At 42.3% G+C, this 24820-nt stretch overlaps 2 protein-coding genes across 3 annotated transcripts; both read left to right on the plus strand.

Annotated features, from left to right (window-relative positions):
- The first annotated feature begins 5527 nt into the window (after nucleotides 1-5527).
- On the plus strand, nucleotides 5528-21008 carry LOC131668593 (uncharacterized). Of its 2 annotated transcripts, none has more exons than XM_058942892.1 (7): nucleotides 5528-5839; nucleotides 11697-11820; nucleotides 15995-16105; nucleotides 16175-16312; nucleotides 16446-16543; nucleotides 17026-17191; nucleotides 19679-21008. In XM_058942892.1, the coding sequence occupies exons 1-7, from the start codon at nucleotides 5714-5716 to the stop codon at nucleotides 19783-19785; spliced, it is 870 nt and encodes a 289-aa protein (XP_058798875.1). In that variant the 5' UTR covers nucleotides 5528-5713; the 3' UTR covers nucleotides 19786-21008. The 2 variants fall into 2 exon arrangements, with proteins under 2 accessions (XP_058798875.1, XP_058798874.1); XM_058942891.1 differs by lacking the exon at nucleotides 17026-17191 and adding an exon at nucleotides 17270-17435.
- Nucleotides 21009-21483: 475 nt separating this feature from the next.
- On the plus strand, nucleotides 21484-24323 carry LOC131668603 (glutaminyl-peptide cyclotransferase-like). Its single transcript, XM_058942918.1, has 7 exons — nucleotides 21484-21988; nucleotides 22465-22608; nucleotides 22679-22948; nucleotides 23115-23276; nucleotides 23357-23582; nucleotides 23655-23802; nucleotides 23964-24323. The coding sequence occupies exons 1-7, from the start codon at nucleotides 21896-21898 to the stop codon at nucleotides 24007-24009; spliced, it is 1089 nt and encodes a 362-aa protein (XP_058798901.1). The 5' UTR covers nucleotides 21484-21895; the 3' UTR covers nucleotides 24010-24323.
- Nucleotides 24324-24820: the final 497 nt, after the last annotated feature.

Below are 24820 nucleotides of genomic sequence, written 5' to 3' on the forward strand. Positions count from 1 at the left end.
ACGACGCGTGTCGGAAGCTTATTATTAAAACGTCGACACTGTTTACAGTTACAAGTCGACGCACCGCATAAATTTTTTTTTCTTACTACTCGACATTTTCTTATACACCCCGACGGTATCTGTCCATCTCTCGTTTTTCTTTCGGTGAAATATTTGGACTTTTGTTGATTTATATTCCCTTTTGTTTTCTTCAGTTTCTTCTTTTCTCGAAAGCTGTCAGCAGACACTTCATTTCTTCGTGATTTATTCGAATAATAATTTAACTGCACTTGAGCAACTTTCGACGCCTGACTTGGATTTATTGTTTCTATTGTAAATAATCCATGCTAACAAATGTCCATCTAAATATCATCTATCACTTGTCAACTTTCATTCCGAGTTATAAGGTTAACTATGATGCCGAGTCATTCATGTCATTTTTAACATATTTTGCAAGAGATAATTAATCTCAATCTTTCATTGAAACATGAATGAATTGTTCGATGTAATTGAATTACACGCAGAATCTACAAATCACTTAAGAAACGGATTAGTATAGCAATGACTATAATCAAGCCTTCTTACTGACGCTCGCGCTAATCATCTTCTCACAACACGTTGTCTTCGATTTCCTTCGTAAGTCATCCCACGCACATACGCAATAAAAGCCAGATACAAAAGAAGCTTGCAGACACAGCATATTTTCTAGTGAGCGAGCCAATTTACTTTTCCAAAGTCAAACTTGAATTACGAGCGCGAACTTGAATTACGAGCGCGAACACGGGGAAAGTCAATCGCGGGCGACTTTCTTTGTAAAAAATCATCCTTGTAGTTGTTGTGGGAAAGCCTCTGTGCCGATCGTAACTGGTCGATCGTCTCGTCGTCAAGCTTCATTATCTCCCGCGAATTGCTACTTTCTTTTTCTCCCCCCCCCCCCTCTCTCTCTCTCTTTTTCGTTTTGTTTATTTTACCACAGGGAAATTGGTGGGCTTTTGCGATGCTCCATTGAATTTCAGTGATTGCCCGTTTGCCCGATTACGAGGCAAATGAGAAGCTTTTGTGAAAGGGTTATGTAAATGTGATAGATTTCTTCTTCTTTTTTAGTGGAACGCAAAGAAATTAAATTTCGTGAAGGTATCGATAAGATTGGGTAGTAATAGGTTTCAACTGATTTTACTTTTATGAGAACGGGTTAAATAATTTGATTAGGGATAGTTTCAAATCAAAAGTTATGCTTCCTAGTTGGTCTTACTTCAGATATATGTGCAGATATGTTTGAAACTGCATTGTTCTAGTACACGCAAAAAACTGTCAAAATAACACGGAGATAATTAATTTATAAACAAGGTTGGTAAAAATGCATAAGCAAACGAAAACTTGATTTTCAAAAAAATTAGAAATCTGAAAGTTATTGGATTCTTAACATTGTTCACGGAAATTAGGATGTTGTAAAAAGGTGCTATAAAACTATTTTTATTCTTTTTTTTATCGTAAAAGCTATACTATTGAGTCAAAGATGACTTGGGTATTAATTAAAAATCATGATGAGCGATCGACGGACAATTTTCAGAAAACTAGAATTTTTATAGTCATTCCAATTAAAATTTTAATGAAATAAATATTCCAAACTTAGCTGCTAAATGAAAGTTGAAATTGTTCTTTAAAATACTTTCAAAAAGTGTATTTCAAATATCATTTAAATTTTTAAATGAAATTATACTGACAAATTCATAATCGGATTAATTCATTCGACGTTTGCATAAATGAATGTTCGTAATATAATTGGCCAATAAAAATTTGGAATAAAAAAATGAATGGTAGAACTGCTCGTAGAACTAAAATGCTTGAAAAGTTTGCTGAATGAATTCAATATTTAAAATACCTCTTACACGGCTCTTGCAACATAAGCTACATATCGAAATCGACCTCTCTAATTTAAATTTTCAAAGAACTCAAAACCTATCCCGCTTGTTTAGTATACCTGAGTTCACGCTTTTCTCTTGCAGCTTTATGAAGTCAGACGAGAAAACCCAATAGCAAATATTGAAAATTATATCTATTCGAAATGATTTGTGAAAAAAAGAACGGCCTATCAATGACAACAGAGCCTACAGTAAACCAAGAATCGAGAGACCGACAGTTACGGCAATTACACTTAGACAGAATGACGTTTCGTGTGCCGTTGCATTACCAAAGCAGAGTACCGTACTGATATACGCCATCAAACTAATAACATCGCACTCGGCCGCAGCATGCAAGTACATCCAATCATCGGCACCTCCAAGACAATATGTAGGTGATACCCGCCCCTTGAAATAACTCCTCTTTCTCTCTCACAGCGGGGACATGCCATACTTGGAATTCGTAGCTTTTCATCCGTACAGCCGCGCAACAGGTTCACACACGCACGCGCGATCGTCATCGTGATTCCAGTCTCACTCTCTCGTGGATATACGTTTTCCCGTCATCGATTTTTCTTCTCCCGCTTTTTCTCGCCGCCGACGTTGTATTTTTCTCGTCGCGCGCAAAATGCCCGAGCGCTCAATGATCATTGTTCGCCTTTAAAACGCCTTTGTAACGCGGCAATTATTCTGAAAAGATGCCCGAGCTTTGGTATTTTCATTTCCCACCTCTTTTAGCACACGGGGGGAGCTTCGAGTATTTTAATGGCGTACTTTCTACCTCTTTTTGGCGCGGCCCTGATACTACATCGATATTCGCTGGAGAATCAAACATTTGAAGAATGCTTCGAGGGAACATAATCATTTCTGATATAGAGAGTTTTTCTAGCTTCTAATTAATTCCGAAGAATTTCATTAGGAAAAGCACTGCCAGGCTGTAAACAATATCGCTTTCATATTACTTGAGCAGCCAAGTTTACATGGATCTCTTGCTCGATTACTAATCGTCGCCAACGCTCACTCGGGATTTTTCCGGCTGTGACGTGAAATATTCGCCAGTGATTATTTTATAGTCTGAAAAATTATGGCAAATAAATTCACTGGTAATTCGAATTTATGTATTTTCCAAGATCAAAGCACCTGTGCGACTCGGAGCTTTTGACCTTGAACAAAAATCATCCTTTCACGCCTATCTTCCACTGCTCATCATTTTCCAACCCTTCTTCAGTGACTTTGAAGTGAGCAAAAGCATAAACCGCAGGCTCGAGGCTGTTGGCGCATAACTTGGCGTGCATGTCCTTGGAGCGTCGAGCACCTGCAAGGTTTGGCGTTGCCAACGCGAAGTCGCTTATTGGGCTGACTCCTGTAGTTGCAGTTTTCGTACAAACTTCTGACAAAGTGTACAGACAACGAATATTTATTCCGCTGGCTGGATTTCATAAACAGAAAAAATGGTACTTGAAAATGACTTCGAGATAGTCTTGTGTATTTTTAAGGAAGCCTAATGAAATTTTATTGGGCATGGAAAAGAGAGGATATAGCGAGGGAATATGGGACAAAATTATTTTATGAGCTATGCGATAAGTTAACGATGCTCTTTACGACGATGCAATAATTAAAAATGCATTTCGTTTGCCAAATTGCAGTATTATTTTTCAGTGAATTAAATGAAGAGTGTGGCTTAACCACAAATGATCTTTATCGGATAGGTTTCCTGGAGTTCGAATTCGAGGATGATCCAACCCTGTTAGAAAGTTCATGTCTTCGAAACGTACACTTAAATTTATTAATAAAAAAATTTAAGTATACGATTTTTGCAAAGAATCTTGTTGGTTTTCCTAAATGTTACGAGACGAACCATTCAAAGAATATTGATTGCAAAGAGACTTCGACAATATCATCAATTCTAAACTTGAGAAATTAGATTTAAGTAAATTCAAAGGTATAGAAGCTGACAATTACTTTGTCTTCATTTTTAAAAGGCCGATTATTTCGTTTTCCCGGGATGTCAAAGTTCTAATACTTATCTGTTGCACTTGATTGTGCAAGAAAAGAGCATATAAACCATTTCTTTTTCTTATTTAATGTCCTCGTAGAATTAGATATCATCGGTTGGCTGCTACTTTTCATCTATAAATTCACGTTGTAAATAATATGATTCGCGAATAAAGAACCCAAGCATTCGGAGTAGCACACCCGTAAAATTTGAAAAAAAGGTGATAACTCATACGAGCATTCTCGTGCACACGGATATGGCGCACACACGCAGACAGCTCGTCGAGACTTCCGCCGAAAAATCCAAGGCAGACCCGTCTCGTTTCTCGCGCGCGTGTACTCTTTTGTATCCACCTGCTGGCTCTCTCTCTCTCTCTCTCTCTCTCTCTCTCTCTCTTTGCTCTGGGCGTCTTCATCGTGAATCGGCGTGGCAGCGAGCTCGCGAGGAGGGGCTGAGACAAGTAGCGGCTGTTCTCATCTCGCGGAGCCTGCACCACGGGCGCCCGCCTGATCGTGGCCCGCGATGGGAAAATCAAAGTCGTGATTGTTCACTTTTTTTCCCCGGTTGCTTGCTGGTCCTGCGTGGTGTGAACTTTCTACACGCGATACCCCGCTTAATCACTCGCATATTGACTTTTAAGTTTATTTACAGAGGAGAGGGCTATTTTATCCGGAGCGCTTGACTTGCCGCGATACTTTGTAATCGAATCTAAAAGTAATAGCATTACATTTTTTCAATTCCACCGTCACTGAAGTACATCAATTGATTAAACGAGCACATCGAATATAGCTTTACGAGGTGAACCAACGTGGGAAAAAAATTTCCAAAAATTAATTGTTACCGTCCATCGTAAAGACAGAGTTACGGTGAATAAAGGTCAGAAGATAATGAAACGAAAGCAGAGAAAGAGAGAAAATAAAACGTCCTCGTGTGAAGATGTTTGTGTGCGATGGCAGGTGCAGCATTTTTTTCACAACCGAGACCTATAATAATTTCCTGTCTTTGGCGCGATACGATATGTAGGCTACGCATGTACAGCGATTGATGCAACACCTACTGATATTTAAATTGCGTGCTCGAAAAGTCGATGTTTGCCCCGAACGCCGTAATAATTACGAAAAACTCTTGAGTTGTCTCTTTTGTCAGTACGATACATATATATGTATGTGTAATAATCGTTGTCTTCGAGATGTCGTCATCAGCTTTCTGCGCTACCTTGACATTCCAGACTGGCGCGAAGCCGACAGTTTAATCAAGATCGCAGGCCAATTGAAAATGTATCCTTGAAGGCCGAAATCGGTCGTGGAAACATCTAAAATATTTATCAACACAATTTTAAAAGGTAAGGTAACAAAAGAGTGGGGAGGTTGAGCACCGTCGACGACGACGACGACGACGAAGCATAACATGCGGCTGCTCGGGCAGGTAATATACCTACCTGGCGCGGCTAGTCTCTCTTCGTGGAGAGTTTGTGTGTACAGGCTCGGCATACCAGTTTCCCCACTTTGCGCGAGCTCCTTCTCTCTCGCTCTCTCTCTCTCTCTCTCTCTCTCTCTCTCTCTCTCTCTCTCTCTCTCTCTCTCTCTCTCTCTCTCTCTCTCTCTCCCTTTCCCTGGCCGGCTTCGCCGCTACTGCCAGTCTCAGTCTCATACCGATCGTCCGTTCGAACGCGTTTGCATCCACACAAGCGTCAGCACCCGGATGATGCTTGGCTTCACGTGATCCCAACTCCTTTCTCCCGCAGCCGCTAAAGATAGCCTCCTCGCTGTGTTGTTCGGTTGTTTTGTTTTGCTTGTTGTTTTGTTGTTGTTGATTTTGTGAGGGAGAATCGGGAAAGATGCCTTGCTCGGCAGTGACGCTCTCGTTAGCGACCATCACCGGCATCATTGCCACCGCGCTGCTCGCCATTGCCTTCTCCACCGACAACTGGCTCTACACCGAGGTCAAACGCGCGCAGATACAGGTGAGCACGCGGGTCAGCTTTTCTTCGGCGACTGCGCGCCCGACTGTCGAGCGTACTCGAGCGGAGATACAAGTTTTTTTTTTTTTTTTTTTTTTTTTTTTTTTCGAAAAAATAAAGGCAACCACGCCGACTGTAATTAACCGACGACCATAAAACACTTTTTTTCTTCTTGCCTACCTACGACGATGACGACGATCCAAGCGTGAAATCGCACGAGAGAGACTTTCTCTTATCTCTTTCTCTCTCTCTCTCTCTCTTTCGCTCTTTTTCATTTGTCCGCGCACATTTTGCGCGTACGGACCTTGTGAATGACCAACAGCCGTATGGTGTGCGCCTAGCAATAGGAATGCGCGTAAAAGTAACGGGGCTAAAATGTGAGAGAGAGAGAGAGAGAGGACGCCTACGTGATTTCCTTACTAACTTATCATTTCGTACGCTAGTTGCCGATCGAGCCGTGAATGCCTTTTATATCGCAGCTAGAGTGAGAAAGAAATGCTTCTTTTCAGAGAGAAAATTCATCGAATGCCAAGAGTGTTGAGCACAAACTTGATTCGCGTTCAATCGAATTGAATGAGTCTGGTTTTATTTTCTCTTTCGAGGAGAATTTTTTGCCTTTGCTAACCTGGTAGGATTTCGATTTCGGAGTTCACCCAAGCGAAATTCTTCGTTATTCGCGACAATATACGGGAGCATCATCGTAAGAGGTCTCCCTTGATCTTTCACAGCGCTTTCGAACATCCAGACTGTCAATCCCACGAGAAAATCTCTCGTTCCAACTCGCAAACGACAACCCACCGCAAAATGTTCCCTCCTCGCTCGCGGGATATAAGGGAGCGAGAGGAGGAGGGAAAGAGCGCTGTCACGCCACAATTGCACAGACGAAGAGTCAAATCTTGCAGAGCGAACTCGAGATCACTTGACCACATCTCAACCGTGAACAGAAAGAATTTCAAGTTTCTTTTGTTCCCGTTCCTCATGGGTGTGCAAGTGGCGAAAAACATGGAAGGGAGCGCGCATTGTAAAGCGTAATTAGCATTTTTCGCGCGGGCAGGAGGGGGGGGGGGGGGGGCTGAAGCGGCAGGCGAACGTCCTTCGTTGAAAAAGCCGCGGTTCCGTCGCGGACAGCGGACTTGGACGGAGGTGCGCGCCTCCGATCAACCGCGTGAAGAGGACGTATAGCACGTGGAAAACTGGCTCGCCGTGAGTCAGATGGCGCGAATTAACGATTGCGAGCCTGGCTCTCGGCGCGCGGAGATGATTTACATTCACGCGCGTTGCCGTGTCGTCGACCTCTCTGCAAGCGACAAGGGAAGATGGCTTCGTCGCGATATCGAGACAGTAGTAAGAGAGAGAAAAGACTCGTATCCCCTTTTTCCACGTACGAGCGCACCTGCGTCGCGCATGAAAGACGATCGAACAATTAAAGCTCGCTCATCGATCGTGTCTCACTCTCTCTCTCTCTCTCTCTTTTGGAATTGCCAGCGCAACGCGCATGTGCGCGCCTCACCTTTCTAAAGCGCAAGGATCACTTTGCATTTTTCCGCTCACGAAGAAAGTCACGCACAAAAATACACGCGCGATATAGCTCCAGTAAAACAGAGAGAGAGAGAGAAAGAGAGAGAGAGGGAGAGAGTGAGAGCACTTATCCCCTGGATTCCTATATGCAGCGCGACGAAGAGCTAAAATGGGTGCGCCGCCGCTTTGGACTGGAATGCTACGCCTAGGAAATCGAAAAACCAACTTGTCGATATATTCCAACGAAACGAGTAATCAGAATGAAACAAATAAAACCCACGCGCGCCACATTCTAATAACTTGCTGCTCTTTTTTTTCCTTGCGCGCGCAACGCTGCGTTCGGCTAATCGCTCGATTATACGGTAACGTTCGCGGACTCACGAAATGGAAAAGCGCGCCGCGCGTCTAATCGAGTGAGAAAATTGAAGAAACGCGTGGGCACGCTATACGCACACGGGAAGCCAAAGATAAATCGAACAATGCGGCTGCAGCGGGCGTTCGATTCCTTACGTTCGAGGCGAGAGAACCAGTTCCCCGGCTCGAGATCGCAGCTGCAGTCGTGCACGAAAATCGCGAACCGTGACACGCACCGACTTGGACAAACGAGAGACAGAGAGAGAGAGAGAGAAGAGCAGTGACGATAAAGAAAAACTGTGCACATCGCCGGAAGGGGTCGTAAAGAAAACCGGCGTCGTGCTCTCTGGCCGAGTGAATCGCTCGGCTCTTTTTTACGTCGTCGATAGATCGAACGAGGCTTGTCGCGTGCAAAATCGACGCCGTTTCATCTGTCGCGAGAGTCGCCGCGAAGCTGTCGCGTTACGCCCAATCGAAAGTTCGTCCGAATCCGTTGCGCGAAATCTCGTTCCCGCTTGCCGTTTTTCGTAATAACGCATTGTCCATTGTTTCTCTTTGCCGTTAAATGCGCAACTATCGGCTGCTTGTTCAAGGCCTCCGCGGTTTTTCCAATTTAAACACGAGTTTTCACGAACGCGCCCGGAAAAGAATAAGATGACAACGGCGAGAGTTAAATTGTAACAGCTATGATGCCGCACAGGTGTATGCGGGGCTACTTTTGAAATTGCGATTGAATAAGTTTTGAAAGAAATTACTAAAGTCGAAGGTCTATATTCGAATTTGGTAACCATATCTCGCGAACTGTTCAATTTTGTAACCTCCACCATACATATATTCAATGTAAGCCGCATTAGAAAGTGATCATTGCGGATTATGAACTTTCGAATCGAAACGAGGGTATAAGAAGATCACAAAAGTTTTTATATTAACGCGACCTTAGTTATTCTTTGCTAATAAGTTCTTTCATAGTATCGATAATTGTGAATAGGAGTCTGAATAGCAAGTTTTCATGTTTCGATTACATTATTGAAATTGGATCCAACCCTATTTGGTAGGTGCAATAATTTAATCTCTACATCCGACCAATTCGCAAGTCCAAAAGAATCCCTAGAAATCCCAAGAGCTCTCATAGCTCCATAATAGATTCCAAAAAGAAAAGCCTTAAAATGAGGTGGTAAAAATCTCTGGAAAGGACATTTATCGCAGATAGCTTGTAACTTGGCGATAGTAGTAGGATTTCTTCTCCTAAAACTCGCTATCGCGAAGAATTCCTCGAGGTCTGCAGGTATAGTTGCTCGGTTGGCTTTCACGTATACTGTATGTGTATATATGTCGTGACGACGGCGATTTCGTTTCTCTCCTGCTGCATGTGGTGTATAGAAAGTCGTCACATTCCTTGTCAGCGAACGCACTTTACATTTCTTCTCTCGCTCTTTCTCGTCCCCCCCCCCCCGTCTCGCTCGATATTTTAGTATTACTTAACCGAAAATCAACTAGGTTGAACCATACCGAATTATGTATGCACAAGTGGCGCACGAAACGGAAAATTGCCTTTGAAATCGTTATGCACGCTGCGAGATAAGTACCAGTTTTACGAGCTCAAAGGAGACGACACCGACTCGAAGCTGTACGCGTGTGTGCATTGGAAATGATAACAATATGCGTGCGTCGGTGCACCCGGACCTCCGTTCTTACGCAAGTGATCTCGACGAATATACACTTTCAGTCTAAAAATTGCACGAAGATCAAAAAAAAGCTCGTCATCCCCTGCAACGCTGCGCGCTTCTAAATATACGCAGGCTAAGTGGGCCACCACATAGGCGACGGTAATAATAATCAACCCGGGAGATTTTTCCAGGCCGAAACAGTTGCATCGCGTGTCGATGACTTGGCGCTTTCGTAACCACTTTCTTTCTTCTTCTCTCCGTTTTTTTTTTAATTTATGTGTGTAAGCACGTTTTTGAGTTTGATCGTTCGCAAGCCTTTTGACATACTTACTCGGAGCCAAGTTTTATTTTTGAAGAAAACTGTCGAAATGAACAGCTATGAAATAATTAAACAATGACATAAAGCAGACGTTGTCTTAAAATTAAACGATCGTGATTTTGACGTGATATGCAAAGGTCGCGACACTCAATTGAATGGATTCACAAATCGCGTTGTTCCTTCTTTCAAAATGCATACTTTTAAATTTAAAACATTCGCGTTTTATATTTGTTCGTTTTATTAGACATAAAATAAAAATAAAAAAAAACCGCACGGGTAACTCACTGATCAGACATTGCGCTGCACGCGCGTGCAAGGATGGCCATTACCATACTCGTCAAGGGACTCTTAACAATGAGCAGCAGTGCGGCCCATAATTGCGGCGCAACAGTATAGGCAATTAAAAACCGTTTCTGTGACTTTGATAATCGCGATGATAATTAAAAGCGTATATGCCCGCGCGCAGTTGACCGTTTAACGATGCCTACAAATTAGGCCGGACGCAACATGTCCAATTAGCTTACATCCAGGTTAATCGTTGTTTGCCGCGTCGCGCGGGCTCCTGTCAACGAATCTGAATACAAATGCGGTTTTGCCGAGAAAGGGAGAGAGAGAGAGATACAGAGGAGGAGAGAGCTTCTGCTCACGACTTTCCCGCGCGCGTATTTCGCTTCGGGAAAGAAATCGACGTGGGGGCAGAAAGTGCGCCAGCGAAACTGAACCTTCGAATCTCGCTAAACCCCTTTTTTGGGATGCGTGGCTAGAACGGCTGCAATCCGCTTTTCCCTTTGTCGATTCCTGCGGTCGGCGATCTCTTTCTCCGTTAGAACACTAATGGACATTGAGCAAACGTTTCGAAAGTACTTACTACGCGAAAACCAATGAAAATCTGAATAAACGATTGAGTTCCAAGGTTCAATCGCGCAGATACAATTCTTAGGAAATCAATGATAATATCATCATCGAATAAATCTGGCACTTTCTGCAACATTCAAGTCCGTAACACCTTCAATCCCAATTAAAGCCTTCACCTACACGCGCGCAACACAATACGCTCGCGGTTAAAATGAAGAAAAAAACGGACACCTTAGTCATCATCTTTCCCTGGCTCTTTTCTTATCGCGGTATACGTCTTCCTCTAGCTGTTTTATTTTTTTTTATTTTTTGCTTTCTACTTCGTAAGAGACGAGTAGGCTGTAATTAGACCAGAATCGCGCGCGTGCGACGCTTTCGTAGATTGATTTTTTTTTGTCGCGGTCGTGGTCGTTGCAGAAAAGAGGCCTCGTAAAGAAAACGGGACGGGACACCAGTCGATCTTGCCATTTTGTCGAGTGCGGGCAAACTACTCTTTGAAGTTGATGTGGTCCCGCTATCTGAAATGGGCTGATTTGTCGATGGATGATCATGCTCGCTGAAAATTCGAATAGCCGCTGGTCAACCAGTTGCACGCGACTTTGCTAATCGCGTCGCTGGGCATAAGTCGGAGAAGCACCGTTATGCCCTCGCCACACCAGTGACGACGACGCCGAAAGCAACAGATGAGCGAGTTGATCGCGTACACAAATCAAAGTGAGTTGCCACATCCTCTCACTTGGTTTGGCTCCATCATAACTCGTCGTACATTGTACGAGGCAGCTTCCTTTCTCACGCGACGCTCGCGTCGCATCTCTCTCTCTCTCTCTCTCTCTCTCTCTGACTCTCGGTAATCCGAACGACGCTCCATTTGTACAGCTTGCCTCTCTAGCGTCCCAAGAAAACAATGCCTTGTACTCGATTATGAGAAAAACTAGGATGCGGAGTCGACCTTGTCTTCTTTCTTCCTCGCCGTCGTTTCGGGCTCATTGTACTAAAAATACGCTGGTGTTTTAAGAGACGATGGACGAAATGAGCTGCAGGGAAACCACGAAATTAAATATTGTCACGGCGTAGAGCATCGTTTAACGCAATAAGACTCGAAAATAAAATCAAGTCTCAGATACACGTGTAATTACGTTTGTTTCAGCAATACATAACGAATCATCCAGAACAGAGTCACATCGTTGAGCAGTTCACCAACAAGTACTACTACTACGCAAGGACGCAAGGACTGTTCAGGATATGCTATCCCAGAGATCGACCACAGCGACGTACGTATCCCGCGATAAAAAAAAATAAAAAAAAACCGTAGAAAGATCATCGCACGGGTGTTGCGTAAAACTTTCTCGAGAGCCCGAAAACAATGTCGATCGCGATCGCCGGAAAACGTTTTCAACGGATGCGCTATCGTTTACCGTACCTCTCACCGGGATAGAGCGCGATGACACACCGCGTCACCGTGACTTTCTATATCATGCGTAATGGGCGATTACACGTCACCAAAGTGTCCTTTTATACCGAGGCACTTCGGTGCCTTTTCTTCGTTGGTCAATTTTCTGCGAGCGAGCGAATGTAATATTTCATTTTTTCTTTTTTATCTTTTTCGCGAGATGACTCTAATTTTTATAAGTAAAAATCAGAATAATTAATGATCGTAATATCGTTGGAAAAATTTATGCAAACTATCATTTTCTAATCGGACGGATAAACATTGAACACAAATTATGAATCAGCGAAGATAGGAAAATGAGCGAATATTACTTATGAATAAAAATTATGCTTCGGCATAGAAAGTGCATATTGCACGTTTAAAAAGATGCTAAAACCGAGCAAACATTTTAAAGTGAAAACGATAAGTGGCTACGATAATTGCAAATATAGCGAAGCGCTTGAAATTCATGATTTACCCGCTTAAGTTGCGTTTCACCTTGACCCATAGATTTGACTCAGCGTAATAAATTATGATATCTAAATCAATATAAATTACTGTTATTCAATTAATTATCTATCAAACGAGTTCCATTCGATGTCAGATTGTCACACTCGCAGAAAAAGAACGAGATTCAACGGTACTTATCGTTAGTTTACAACGATTTTAGACACTTGTCGCGTCGAAAATTTTGGTAGTTTCACTTAATTGTTATTGTCTTTTTTCGGTAAGTACTTTAACCATATAATGCCATTTATTCATATTAATTTCTCGTTAAGTGAAAGTTCGATGAGATTAATTTGCTTGGTAACCGGGTCAGTAAAGCGACGAATTTAAGAAAACAATAGTTGACTCGGCTGCAAAAACGGAGACACTTTCGTCGCTCTGGCACGTGTATATAATACGCTGTTTCACTTTTTTGCTTACTTTCAGCGTTTACTTTCGTGTTGGTTTCGGTTTTTTTTTTGACTCCTTAATTACCGAGACTATCTCACGAATCTCGTCGTTTGACTATGAATATGGAGCACTGAAAGTTTTGACGCACGACCGTGAGAGTTGCATGATCATCCGTCGATGCTCCGAGTTTACCATTAATAATTTTTTTTATTCGTCGGAAGAGTCGGAAGAAATAACCTAAATTAACGAGATCAGAACGTCATCGCGGACGCTTTGTAAGTTGGGCGGTGGAAAGATTCATGCAAAGAAGCAACAGTTAGCGAGCTTTTCCAACAGTAAATCCATAAGAGTCGCGAGCGACAATAACAAACGGCAAAAAACAAGTGGAATACAAACGAGCAATTAAAAAGCTCCCCTTCCAAGGAATGCATGTTTCCCACATAGACATACGTTGAAATTCAACATCGTAAAACTCCCGTTGCGCGCGGCTGCGAGGCAGCAACCCAGCCTGCAACGCCGAAAACGTCTTCCGACCAATGAACTCGCCGACACGCGACCGAACAATGATTCCCTCGAAGCGTGACGGACTCGTACGAATGCAGATCGACAATTGTGCAGCGGCGATTGGCAGCGCTTCCTACCGCTCGAATTTTCCTTCCTCGAGTGAATCCGTCTCGAGGTTCTTCGTCCCCGGATAGCGGCGGAAGTTGTGCGTGCGCGCGTGTTCTATCCCCCGTGGGAATATGCAATGCGCGAAAGAAAAAAATTGCTCTTCTCGCGCGAAGCCAACAACCTCGCGGGCACGTGGATGTTTTTTCTTTTTTTCTCGCGTTGGCTATTTTCTATATTTTCGCATTTTCGCGCGATTCCCGATACGCGCGCGCGTTTTCACTTTGTCGAGAGGCACAGCCGTCACGCGGGCTTATTTTCCTCCGCGAAAGTTCGTTTGTTACGGCTCGCTATCGAATACTCCGGCTTTTACACGCGGAACCCGATTTTTCGCGCTCGACGATTCATCGGCGAAAGCTTCCAAACCCTCGAGGTCGTCATAGTTGAGTCACACTTGCAAAGTCAGCGCTGCACGACTCGAGGAGCGAACGAACGACAAGTGAAAGAAAACCACCGTTGCCCGGTCGGCCGAAGCTCGTTAAATACGTGAGCGCGGGCAGCCGAAAACAGCGCACCACGGCGAGCGGAAGTAATCGCGACACGAAGCGGAAACAACAGTAGCGGATCGCCGAAACCGATAAGGCCTAGCACTTTTTCTTCATTGAACGGTAAAACGCACGAGAACTAGTCTCTTTTATTACACCGCCTCGCGCGCACAATTTGACCTTCCCTCGCTGCAGCCAGAGAGAAAGAGAGGGAGAGAACTTTAGTAGATATATAAAGGATCGATTGGAAATCCAGTTTCCAGCTCTAAAGTAGGCAGCAGCCGCAGCTCGCGAGCTGGATCGTTGACTCGACTTTTTATAACTGTATGTGCCCCACTCTCCTAGTCTTCCAGGTGTTTACGCCGAGCGTGATAGCCGCGTTCTTTTTGTTTCCAACACGCCGAATGACTTTTTTTTTCTTTCCTTTGGTAAGGGGATTCGCAAATGCACTAGTCACTTAACGAGAACGCACGAAGACTCGCCAGCTTGCGCAAACGAACGCATTTGATCGTTAATTAGACGCTGAAATAACAATCTGCAATTTTCATATCACGAGGGCCATATCATCCTTCACCGCGTCTTTCAACGGTAAACGTTTCGTGCGCGCGCATCTTTTCTTTCGCGAACAACGCACTAGAAGACAATCGACCGCTTGACCGGACGCTAATTATCGACCGATAACAAGAAAAATAAAAGGACGGCGAAAGCTTTTCGGTAATGCAGGCTTGCGCGGAAGACGAAGTAGTTAAATCGTTGCGATGACGCACGAGGACGTTCATTAGTCCGAACGCTCGTCGAGAAAAGTCGATAACGAGGGATCGCATCTCTGATAATGGGCGAGGCCACGCGTACCCTTTTCAGCTTCACTCGAGTGTCGAAGAGCTTAGCGAAGTCGATCGAATTGGCACTGCATTCGGATGTTCACATTGCGAAATCAAGGATATTATTCAGGAACGTTTTCCCGTACTTGAAGATGGGTTTCTCTTTCTCTCTCTCTCTCTCTCTCTCTCTCTCTCTCGAAACAAAAGTCTGCCTCGCAGCTCCGCGAAGCAGCGTCGATCGTCGTTCCACTTGCTACGCGGAAGCATGTCAGTGCGAGTCTCGTCAATAAGCGCGCGCATCCTTTCCAAGTTCGGAGTTGCGATGGTAAAGCACACGAGTACCGTTCGAAGGACGTGTATATACGCTGCCTCTCGCCTCGCGCGAGCGCGCAATGCTTCGATGCTGATAGAGAGAGAGAGAGAGAGAGAGAGAGAGAGAGAGAGAGAGAGAGAGAGAGAGAGAGAGCCGGCGCAGCGCCGCATTCTGGGTCGTAGTCATCGAGGATGCTCGGCATATCTGTATATATGGGCGCGCGCGAGAGAACGGACGTAGCTTTTCTTCGCACTTGCCGCTCGGGCTGTTGCTCGTTGCGCGAGCACGGACGAGCAGACGTCGTCTCCGAAGAAGCATTCCGCCGAAGCGGCCGGCAGCTTGCTGCAACTTGCTCGTTATTAGATTCGAGGTCACGACGAGTGCCAACGCTGCGTAAATTGTCTTTCGCGAGATAACAACATATCTGATTCTCGTGATGATGCCTCGATTAAGTTCCTAAGTGATAACGCACTCAATTGGGATGTCGTCGTGGCAGAGGGATGCGCGTGGCGATCAGAACTCGACGCACGCACCTGAAAAGCTCGCAATCCCGCGTTGACGTCAAGGTCTCTTTCGACTCGCGTAACGTCGTGCGCTGCCGCCCACTTTTCTAAGGAGAGGCGTCTTTCCTCATCGCTTCTCTGCGACGCCTACCCGTTGCGCTGGATTTCCGTTAATGGCCAATCGCTCGCCGATGCGCCGGTATTTTTCGCGACGAAAAGAGTGACGCGCGAGCGCAACTCAGCCGCGAGGATGACGACGCGGAGCCAATTCCAGCGTCCCTTTGCCCGCAATCTATCGCTCATACACGTTCTCGCTTAATTTTCCCAGCGGATATCTACCTGAGCCCCGTAGAGACCTACTGCATGAACATCGACTACTTCATCCCCGACGAAGAGAACCAGACGAGATTGTTCAACGACGACGCCATGGCGCGAGTTCGTGAGTATCGCAACGACCAGCCGAAGCTTCGGAGATGAGTTTTAAACGTGTTTGTTGGCTCTCCACTAGACATGGGACGATCGATGATCGCCCTGTTCATCGTCGGCTTCCTGGCGATCTTCACGGCCTTCTGGACGGGAGTCGTTGGCTGCTGGAAGAGATCACCCGGCAACATCACCGCCACCGCTATTCTCATGTTACTCGCCTGTGAGTACGCTCTCGATCCCGCTTTCGCCGATCCCTCGCCGACATATCATTTACGCCTGTGCGCGCTTCTCACGCCCGATGCGCGAGTGTCGCGATCGCCCATATTGAATTTGACTCAGGCGTCTGCTTTCAGGTCTGCTGTGCGCCGGTGGAATGGGACTGTGGCACGGCGTCGAATACTACGAGAAAGAGAAGATCATCGGCGAGGAGTACTACCAGCAATGGAGCAACGTGAGTTTGTTCGATATAGGAGGCGCGTGGGCTTTTTCCAAAGGAACGATCGGCGCTTTGTTGCCGCGACGCCGACGCGCCAGAAAACGCCGACGGCAGGCTCTCTCGCCACGAAAAGGCTTTCGTTTCGCAATGCAACCGCGCCGTCGACTGATCGACGGCCTTTTCTGGCGCCTTGGCAGCGTTCTCGATTAAACTAGGATGCAACGGGAAGCTGAACGATGAGTCCACAACGGACTTGGATGGAGAGACCGACGGGACGCCGATTCGACTAACCCACTCCACTTTGCCTGCTTTCTTAAACTGATATTTTCCGAAATCCCGACGACGCGAGCGGAACCTCGAGCGCGTCAAAATAACCATATCTCTTGAGCCGACTGCGCGAGAGGTTGGCAAGCGCCACTTATTCGGAATTTCGGAAACTATCCGATCTGAAAAGGTCATTTGAATCCCCAATATGAAAGGAAAACCAAAACTGTCAGGTCCTACGAGAGAACTCGGTGCAATGGTACGACTGGTCGTTCTACCTAGCATGGCTGGGCGTGGCCACGTGTTTGGCCGCGATGACCCTGTTCCTCATAGCAGCCAGTTGTCTGCGCAAGGAGCGCACCCGCGAGCAAAGCCAAAGCGTCCAGTACATCATGCCAGGTCTCTAACAAAAGCTCTTTTTCTCTTTTTTTTCTGGTTGGTTGGCTTGTTTGTCTCGATGCACGCGCGAAAATAAAGGTGTTGAAAGACAACTCAATAATCTCGTACGACTGGTCGTACGTGGTGGCTTGGGTCGGCGTCGGTTGGTCGCTGGTCAGCGCCATACTGTTTAGCGCGGCCGCGATTTGCTTGAGGGGCGAGAGAATGCGCGAGGAGGCCATGAACATGCAGTACCTCATGCCTGGTATATATGCCCGACAGAACATCTCTTTTTCTCTTTCACAAGCTCTGTCCTCTCTTTAACCATTCACACCTAATTTTTTGTCTTCGTCGATCATCATACAGACATCATCGACTTTACACAGACTGGCTTTACCGATGAGTAATTATGATTTCGCCAAATCGTGTGATTCCTTGTCGGTCAAAGCAAATTATCATCACACACAATGACGCCTGTAGCTTCTACTAACAGTCGGACATTCTCGATCTCGTTTTTATGGATTAAAACAAAGATTTAACTGAATTTTGTTGCCCAACTCTTGAAAGGATTCGATGATTAACAACTGGCTAAATAAGGTAGCGAGTATACGCAGTAGTTTTACGGCTATTTAATGAATGAGGTTTACACATACCTTCGGGATTAACGGCGTCGGGCATCGATCGCACATATTTATTGCGAAAGAGAAAAACAGTGTGTTCGCGCAGCTGCTGCCACGAAACTTTCTTGAATGCATAACTTGCATATACATATATTTATGTAAATCACAGCAGTAGCCAGCTTTCCAGTCGCTCGCGCGCTCGCGAGTCAGCAATCTTCTATGAATTTTTATGTTAACTTGCATATCGTTATTACATTATGTCCGTTGCATCGGGCTACCTTTTCTTTTTGCGGAATCGTTGCTTCTCAACAATCGCCTGTTGACTCCCCGGTTGGCAAACTTTCACCCGATGAGCGTTCTTGAATCCTTTCACGACCATTAAAATCGGACAACACTCGGGCGTTTCCTTGAATATTAATCATTAAAATTAAGCTTGTACAAAGAAATAACCCAGTTTTCATTGCGCGAACGCTCGGCCGTACGGCGGCCAAGAGAGCTTAACATATTATAACGACTCTCGCTCTCCCGAACTTGCGACGGTCGAAACGAAGACACGCAGCCTGCGTCACGCGGACCGTCGTTCATATTCGCAACAGATACCTATACTTTTACTTGTCTTATAACGAGGCGACGCGCTCTGTTTGCCGGATAAACCACGGGACGCTGTCATGCTCCAGCTCGTGGCGATGATCATGGCATTATAACTTTCTACAAATCGCGCGTATCGCTTGTCCCTGGTTGCACCTAGCGGCGCCCACGCCGAAATTGCCCATCCGACCGTTGGCCGTGTGGCTTGTCAGGCCTTATAAAAGCTCTATCGAGATCGGATCTTCGGTTCATATTGAACCAGTGCTCGCTCGACTCCGCTCGATCGATAGTTTACTGGGCGACGTGGTCAAACGCTCACGCGTGCCGCTGCTGCGACTGTAACGAGGATTCCAATGTCGCGCCGTTGAATTCGCAACGATGACGCGTTGGAAAGTCGCGACGACACACTTCCCTAAATTTCGTACGCGCGCGAGCTTGTTACTCAATTCCTCGGGCTTTATGATACGCATTGAACAATGAAGGTGCAAAAACATAATAATGGAATAACGGACATGTCTCATTAAATTTCTCTCCGCGTGCGGCGAATTACATATTGTGCAGCGCGAAAGTGCGATATATTTTTTTCGTATACGAGCGTCTGGCTCATTATCACTTTACCTCTCCGAGTTCTCTTCCACTTCGGCGCGGATGCTGCGTTTTCACCGACTTCAATTTGCTTTCCAAACTGTTTTTTTTCCCCGACGAGAGGGAGGGAGAGAGAGAGATTTGTACATAAAACGTTAAAAATGAGAATTTTTTAAGGCTAACATCTGCATAATCATTCATTTTTTAACGAGCATTGTTTATATAATTCATTACAATTATCATTCATTATTTTAACGTATCGTTTTTTGATGATTCACGTATCGTTACAATCAGCAGGTTTGTGCTTGGAAGAATAATAATTTTGTGATACCAATATTATTATCATTGGAGATTGATGTACTTATTTCTTACATGACACATGTACATGACACATTACTAACATAAAACACTTACAGAGTTACATAGATCTGCAGTTTTAATTAGCATTTTTTTTCAAATCATACATTTACATTTCACTTTTCTCACAACAAGATAAAAGACCGACTTTACTCTGATTGATACCACATACTTTTCAAAAACCTCTTTACTCGACACTTTTCACGTGACAGCACAATTATTTTCGAAAGTACAGAGATGTTTTTTACTTGCTACGTGAAATCCGCTGGAAATAATAGTGTTGTCACAAGAGACTCTATGTGCATGATATTTTCAATCGCTTTCAAAGACTAATCTGAAAAATTATCCCGTTTCACAGTTTACCCGCAGAAGTCGCAATACGCTTACGCCGGATACCCGGCACCAGCGGCCTATCCAGGCCCATACTACCACGGCTCGCAGAATTACGCCCCGTACAACTACTGAGAGCAACGTAACGACGTCGTCGTATTATAAACAACTCGTCTCGCCGGCTCTTTTTTCTTCGTGAACGTCCGGCGCGTAAAACAGTGTAACGTCGAATTCAACCGACAGATACCATGGTATTTTGATATTTGTTTGTTTGTCGGCTCAATTCGATGATAAATATAAATAATGCGTTACTCTTATTCTTCTCTTTTTAACGCGGCGAGGAAATTTATTAGAAAGAGTGACGACACGAGTGAGTTAGGACTTTGTAAAATCGAATGTGTTAGTGTTGAAAGAAATTTTTTTTTGTACTTAATGTGTAGACACAGACCCAAAACGTTGCGTATATATGCAGTATATAAGTAGTGTGCAATACAATTGGAAAAAGTCGTTCGCGTTGGAAACACGTATAAATATAGACAGTGTAAAGAGTTTAATGACGATAATAAGATGAATGCTTTTGAGATTTGCGACGATACGAGTAGTGTAAAATTACTAAATGCTTTCCGCGAATCTCAAACGCGATAGTTTTCTTTAGTCTGATTAAACAAACTAAATATATAACAAAGAAAGAGATCTGTTTTTTTATACTGTAGATGATCACAATGTTAAAGCAAACGCTTTTCCTTATGACGCTACTTGCGTTTGAAAAGGTAAAGAACAATAAAAATGGAAATGTGCTCTTTAAGTAATAATTTATATTAAAATATTACAAATAACAAGTTATTATAGGAGATTATATGTAATCATGTTAATAATACGACAGGAATGGCAAAATTTACATCGTAATCACTAAAACTTGGTGAGATTGACGAAAACGAAGTATTCATTCTTTTCTGTTTGTTCTGTACTTTAGTACTATCATCTACATTTGTACCATGCAAGAAATTATACGGAAAACAGAATTTAATAATTGTTTAAGAGACAAGTCGACGTCGTGTCTTCCATATTTCGCCAATTTACGATTTCGCGATACGATTTTTTTGGTGAAATCTTAGGAGTAAAAGAAACGAATAAAAAGACGAGCGATTAGCGTTTCGTCAAAGCAGCGATAAAATTTTTGAGCCACGAAAACAAATTATTTTGTTCGTTTCTTTCATCATCGACAACGACACGATAACGTATATAAAGCACTGAGTCACAGTTCACGTGTCATCGCAAAATATTTGTCCGTTTAGAAATTCGAAGCAAAAATATTAAAGTTTTTTTAATAAATATATATATATATATATATACTTACATACGATATCTTTACGAGTTCGTTGCACCTCTTTCTTTCCAGCCCATCACTTTCTAAGAACACGAGAGCGAATACAGACGAAAAAATTTAATTACGATTATACAAGTCTATAAATCCAGAGGCATTATGCGACAAAGAGAAATTAAAATTATAGTTTTTTTTATTAAAGCAATCGGTAAGCATGCATAACCAGCTTTAAAAGCTAACGCGGTCTTACGCCAATTTCATAATTATAGTGATTACGAATTCGTAGTTTCCCCCGGATATAAAGACACTTTTATGTAGAAACTCCGCAAAGTCATAAAGATTGATAAGAAATCTCGAATATAACCTATAATTCACAAAGTAGCATTAGACCGATCGTTTTTGGAAAAATAAGGCACTCGAATAAATCATCAAATTATATTAAAAAATTGACAGAGTGAATTCCGATAAAAAAGCGCTACCAAAAGTTCCGCAATTTTCCCAAACGAGGGAAAAGTAAATCGTGAAAAACACGTGCAAGAAAGGCGATTATTTATACATAGCAAATTAGCGAAAGCCATGCTCTATCTGTTCATCAACCCTCGGCGCCTGTTTGCGTCAATTCGAATTGGCGCTACACTCCCCTTGGATCAGCTGACGCATCCACCCACACATCTACTAAATCGAGGATGTCACACAAGTCGGGTCCCTCTCGTCCCATTTGTCAGGGGAATAAACTAATAAAATAAGTGTACGTGTTCTCCAAGGAAGTCGATTGCCATTTACAATGGCAAAAACAGACGTCACTGAACAAGCAGGAGGAGGAGGAGGAGGAGGACCGTTGCTAGTTAGCTCTAAGCCAAGCATTTGCGCGACAACTGCCAGCGCGTAAGGACGACGACGGAAAATAAGCTCTTGCTGAACATGAGGAGTACTATTATTCTGTTCCTGCCGATTTTTGCGGCCTGTTGTCAGCCTCGTCAACAAACGGGAAGGATTTCTTTCAAACAGATTAAGGTATACATTTTTTTAATTGGTTTTAGTTTTTTATTTTTTTTCTGTTGTTTTGGAATGAGGTTATGGCTGCTATGAGACAGATGGTAGCGTTTTGGAGCAGTATTCATTTTTGTGTAGTGTTTATTAATTTGTGAACGAGTTTTCATGTTGTTTGAATTTTTTTATTCTTTTCCAAGATTCATGAGTATTATTTCAAATTGAACAATGTTTCTCTCTTTGTTGATTCAATATTTTGATTTATAAAGAATACAGTTTCATTACTTTTCATATTATGTCTGTGCTTATGTTGATTACGCAATGTGCAGACAGTTGTTTCAGTAGGCTATGTACATAAATTTTTTTAATGTGTTATTTTTTATAGTTATTCTTTTATCATATATGTGAAAACTTTTTGAAAGAAAAACTAATTATCAATTGTTGGATGCCTTTATAGCTTTCATAGCTCTTTTAATTATATATTCTTTTTTATAATTTAGCTTTACCATGAAGCCCGAAATTTGAGTTTGCCACAAATAGAGACCTTGGCTAGCTTGACTGATAAGAGAAATATGAATGAAATCTTGGATAATATTTGTATCCCACGTGTGGTTGGAAGTCCTAATCATGAAAAAGTAAAAAAGGTACAAAAATACAACAAAAAATCATTTTATTAAAATATATAATACTATAAATAATATTCTACCATTTCAGTACATTAAATCTACCATGAGGAATCTTGGTTGGGACATTGAGACTGATACATTCGAAGATTACACACCAGTATTTGGAATTCTTAAATTTGAAAATATTATTGCAAGATTGAACCCCAATGCACATAGATATTTAACATTAGCTTGTCATTTTGATTCTAAGTTTGAGAAAGACTATGAATTTGTAGGAGCAACTGACAGTGCAGTACCTTGTATGCAACTTATTAATCTAGCTAGGGTGATGCAAAAGTACCTGAAATCAATAAAAAATGTAAGTTATTCTTTAATACTTATAAAGGTTTACAATATTACTGTTCAAGGCAAGAATGGTTGACAATTTGTTCGGGCTTCATTTACATTTATTATTTCCATGTCAATTTATTTATTATTTAGATAGTACTGTTTAAACAATTTAATTAGAAAGTCTTTGTTTACAGAATAATGTTAGCTTAATGCTGCTATTCTTAGATGGTGAAGAGGCATTTCAACGATGGGGTCCAAAAGATTCTATTTATGGAGCTAGACATTTAGCTGCTAAGTGGCACAATAAACGATACACATATGGAACTGAAAGTAATATATCAGACTTAGATAGAATTGTAAGTAAATGTTATTAACATTGCCCCTACAATTTTTATTCCAAAGTCTATCTTATTTTTAAAGTGACTTTTGAATACAGGATCTATTTGTTTTATTGGATCTTATTGGAGCACCTAATCCGATATTTTACAATTATTTTAATGATAGCATAAAGTGGTATTCTCTTTTATCCCAAGCAGAAAATACATTAGCTAGTATGAGAAAATTTGAAAATTATCCATATGGAAATCGTAAGCGCAAATACTTCCAAGATGTTACGATAACAGCCGGTATTGAAGACGATCATCTACCATTTTTGCGTAAAAGTAAGAATAATTTTTGACTCTTTTTTTACACATTGCCATTTGGACAATTATGAAATACTATTCTTTTTATAGATGTTAAGATTTTGCACGTGATACCATATCCTTTTCCTGACATTTGGCATACAGCTAGAGATAATAGAAATAATATAAACATGTCGACAATAGAAAACGTAAACAAAATTCTAAGAGTATTTGTTGCTTCTTACTTGAACATGAGAGTGTAAGTTTACATTTTTCAAAGTATTGATGACTACTGAAAATGTGCATTTCAAAGCGCAAGCTCGTAGAACAATGTAGTATTGATTTATTGAAGAAAAAAATATTAATTTAAAAAAATAGACAACAAAATAAATATCGTCAATATATGTTCACTATCTGCAGTGAAGAAGAAGAAGATGTGCAATCACGGAATACATCAGAATTGTGATGCGTTCGATATTAGAAGCTAAATACATTTTTTTGTACATTGCCAAGGATGAGATTGTTTTGATGTCAATTAATTGAGAAACTATGCTATTTATATCATGAGAAGACTTCTGAGATTGTTGTATATTGCATTTAAAGTTTTATAGATATCTGACAATGTAATAACTATTTTACTATCATTGCGTATGACGGATCTGTGATCTCGTTATTTTACGCTGTATGAACGCAATTCCCTGCCAGATTATTAGCTTCACTGAGAAGTTTTGCGATTCGTATGTAATTTGAAGTTAATTTGTTGTATATACGTTGCTTATATTGTAAATAAAACAAATATATTATTGTAAAAAAACATCAATCATGTCATTTTCTTTGAAACTAACAATATAACGCATCGCAAAAAATGCTTACTAAAAACGATACTTCAATGAAGATTGAATATAGGAAAAACATAAGCCGGAAAGGTCAAAATAATTTAGATAATTGAAAAAAATTAAGGAACAATAAAATCATTGCCGTGTCGTAAAGGCGTTGGTAAGAATGAATTGAGGTCATTGTTCTGTTGCCGCTCTTACCTGCGAAGAATTAAGAATATACCTACAGTATAGTTTTTTGCCAGGCAGTGACGTCTGTCTATTGCACTTATATTATTTACTGATGAAATCACTATTTTAATAAAATTACTTATTACTCAAGCATTGGAAGAATAAAAACTCTGAGTCACATTGAAAATATTTATCAAAACATTTTTAACAAGATTCACTAAAATTGTTTCACCTATTCATGGAACGAACAACAAAATGTCGCGTTTTTAG

The sequence above is a fragment of the Phymastichus coffea genome, unplaced genomic scaffold (genome assembly GCF_024137745.1).
Source record: "Phymastichus coffea isolate CEN01 unplaced genomic scaffold, Cenicafe_Pcof_1.1 PCOF00081, whole genome shotgun sequence".
In the NCBI taxonomy this organism is placed as follows: Eukaryota; Metazoa; Arthropoda; class Insecta; order Hymenoptera; family Eulophidae; genus Phymastichus; species Phymastichus coffea.

Bases quoted from the DNA above. Each gene is read 5' to 3' on its own strand.
- LOC131668593 (XM_058942892.1), top strand. From the start codon at position 5,714: ATGCCTTGCTCGGCAGTGACGCTCTCGTTAGCGACCATCACCGGCATC. The intron at 5,840-11,696 runs GTGAGCACGCGG...CGTTTGTTTCAG, and splicing joins TCAAACGCGCGCAGATACAG to CAATACATAACGAATCATCC. The intron at 11,821-15,994 runs GTACGTATCCCG...TAATTTTCCCAG, and splicing joins CAGAGATCGACCACAGCGAC to CGGATATCTACCTGAGCCCC.
- LOC131668603 (XM_058942918.1), top strand. From the start codon at position 21,896: ATGAGGAGTACTATTATTCTGTTCCTGCCGATTTTTGCGGCCTGTTGT. The intron at 22,609-22,678 runs GTACAAAAATAC...CTACCATTTCAG, and splicing joins ATCATGAAAAAGTAAAAAAG to TACATTAAATCTACCATGAG. The intron at 23,277-23,356 runs GTAAGTAAATGT...TTTTGAATACAG, and splicing joins TATCAGACTTAGATAGAATT to GATCTATTTGTTTTATTGGA.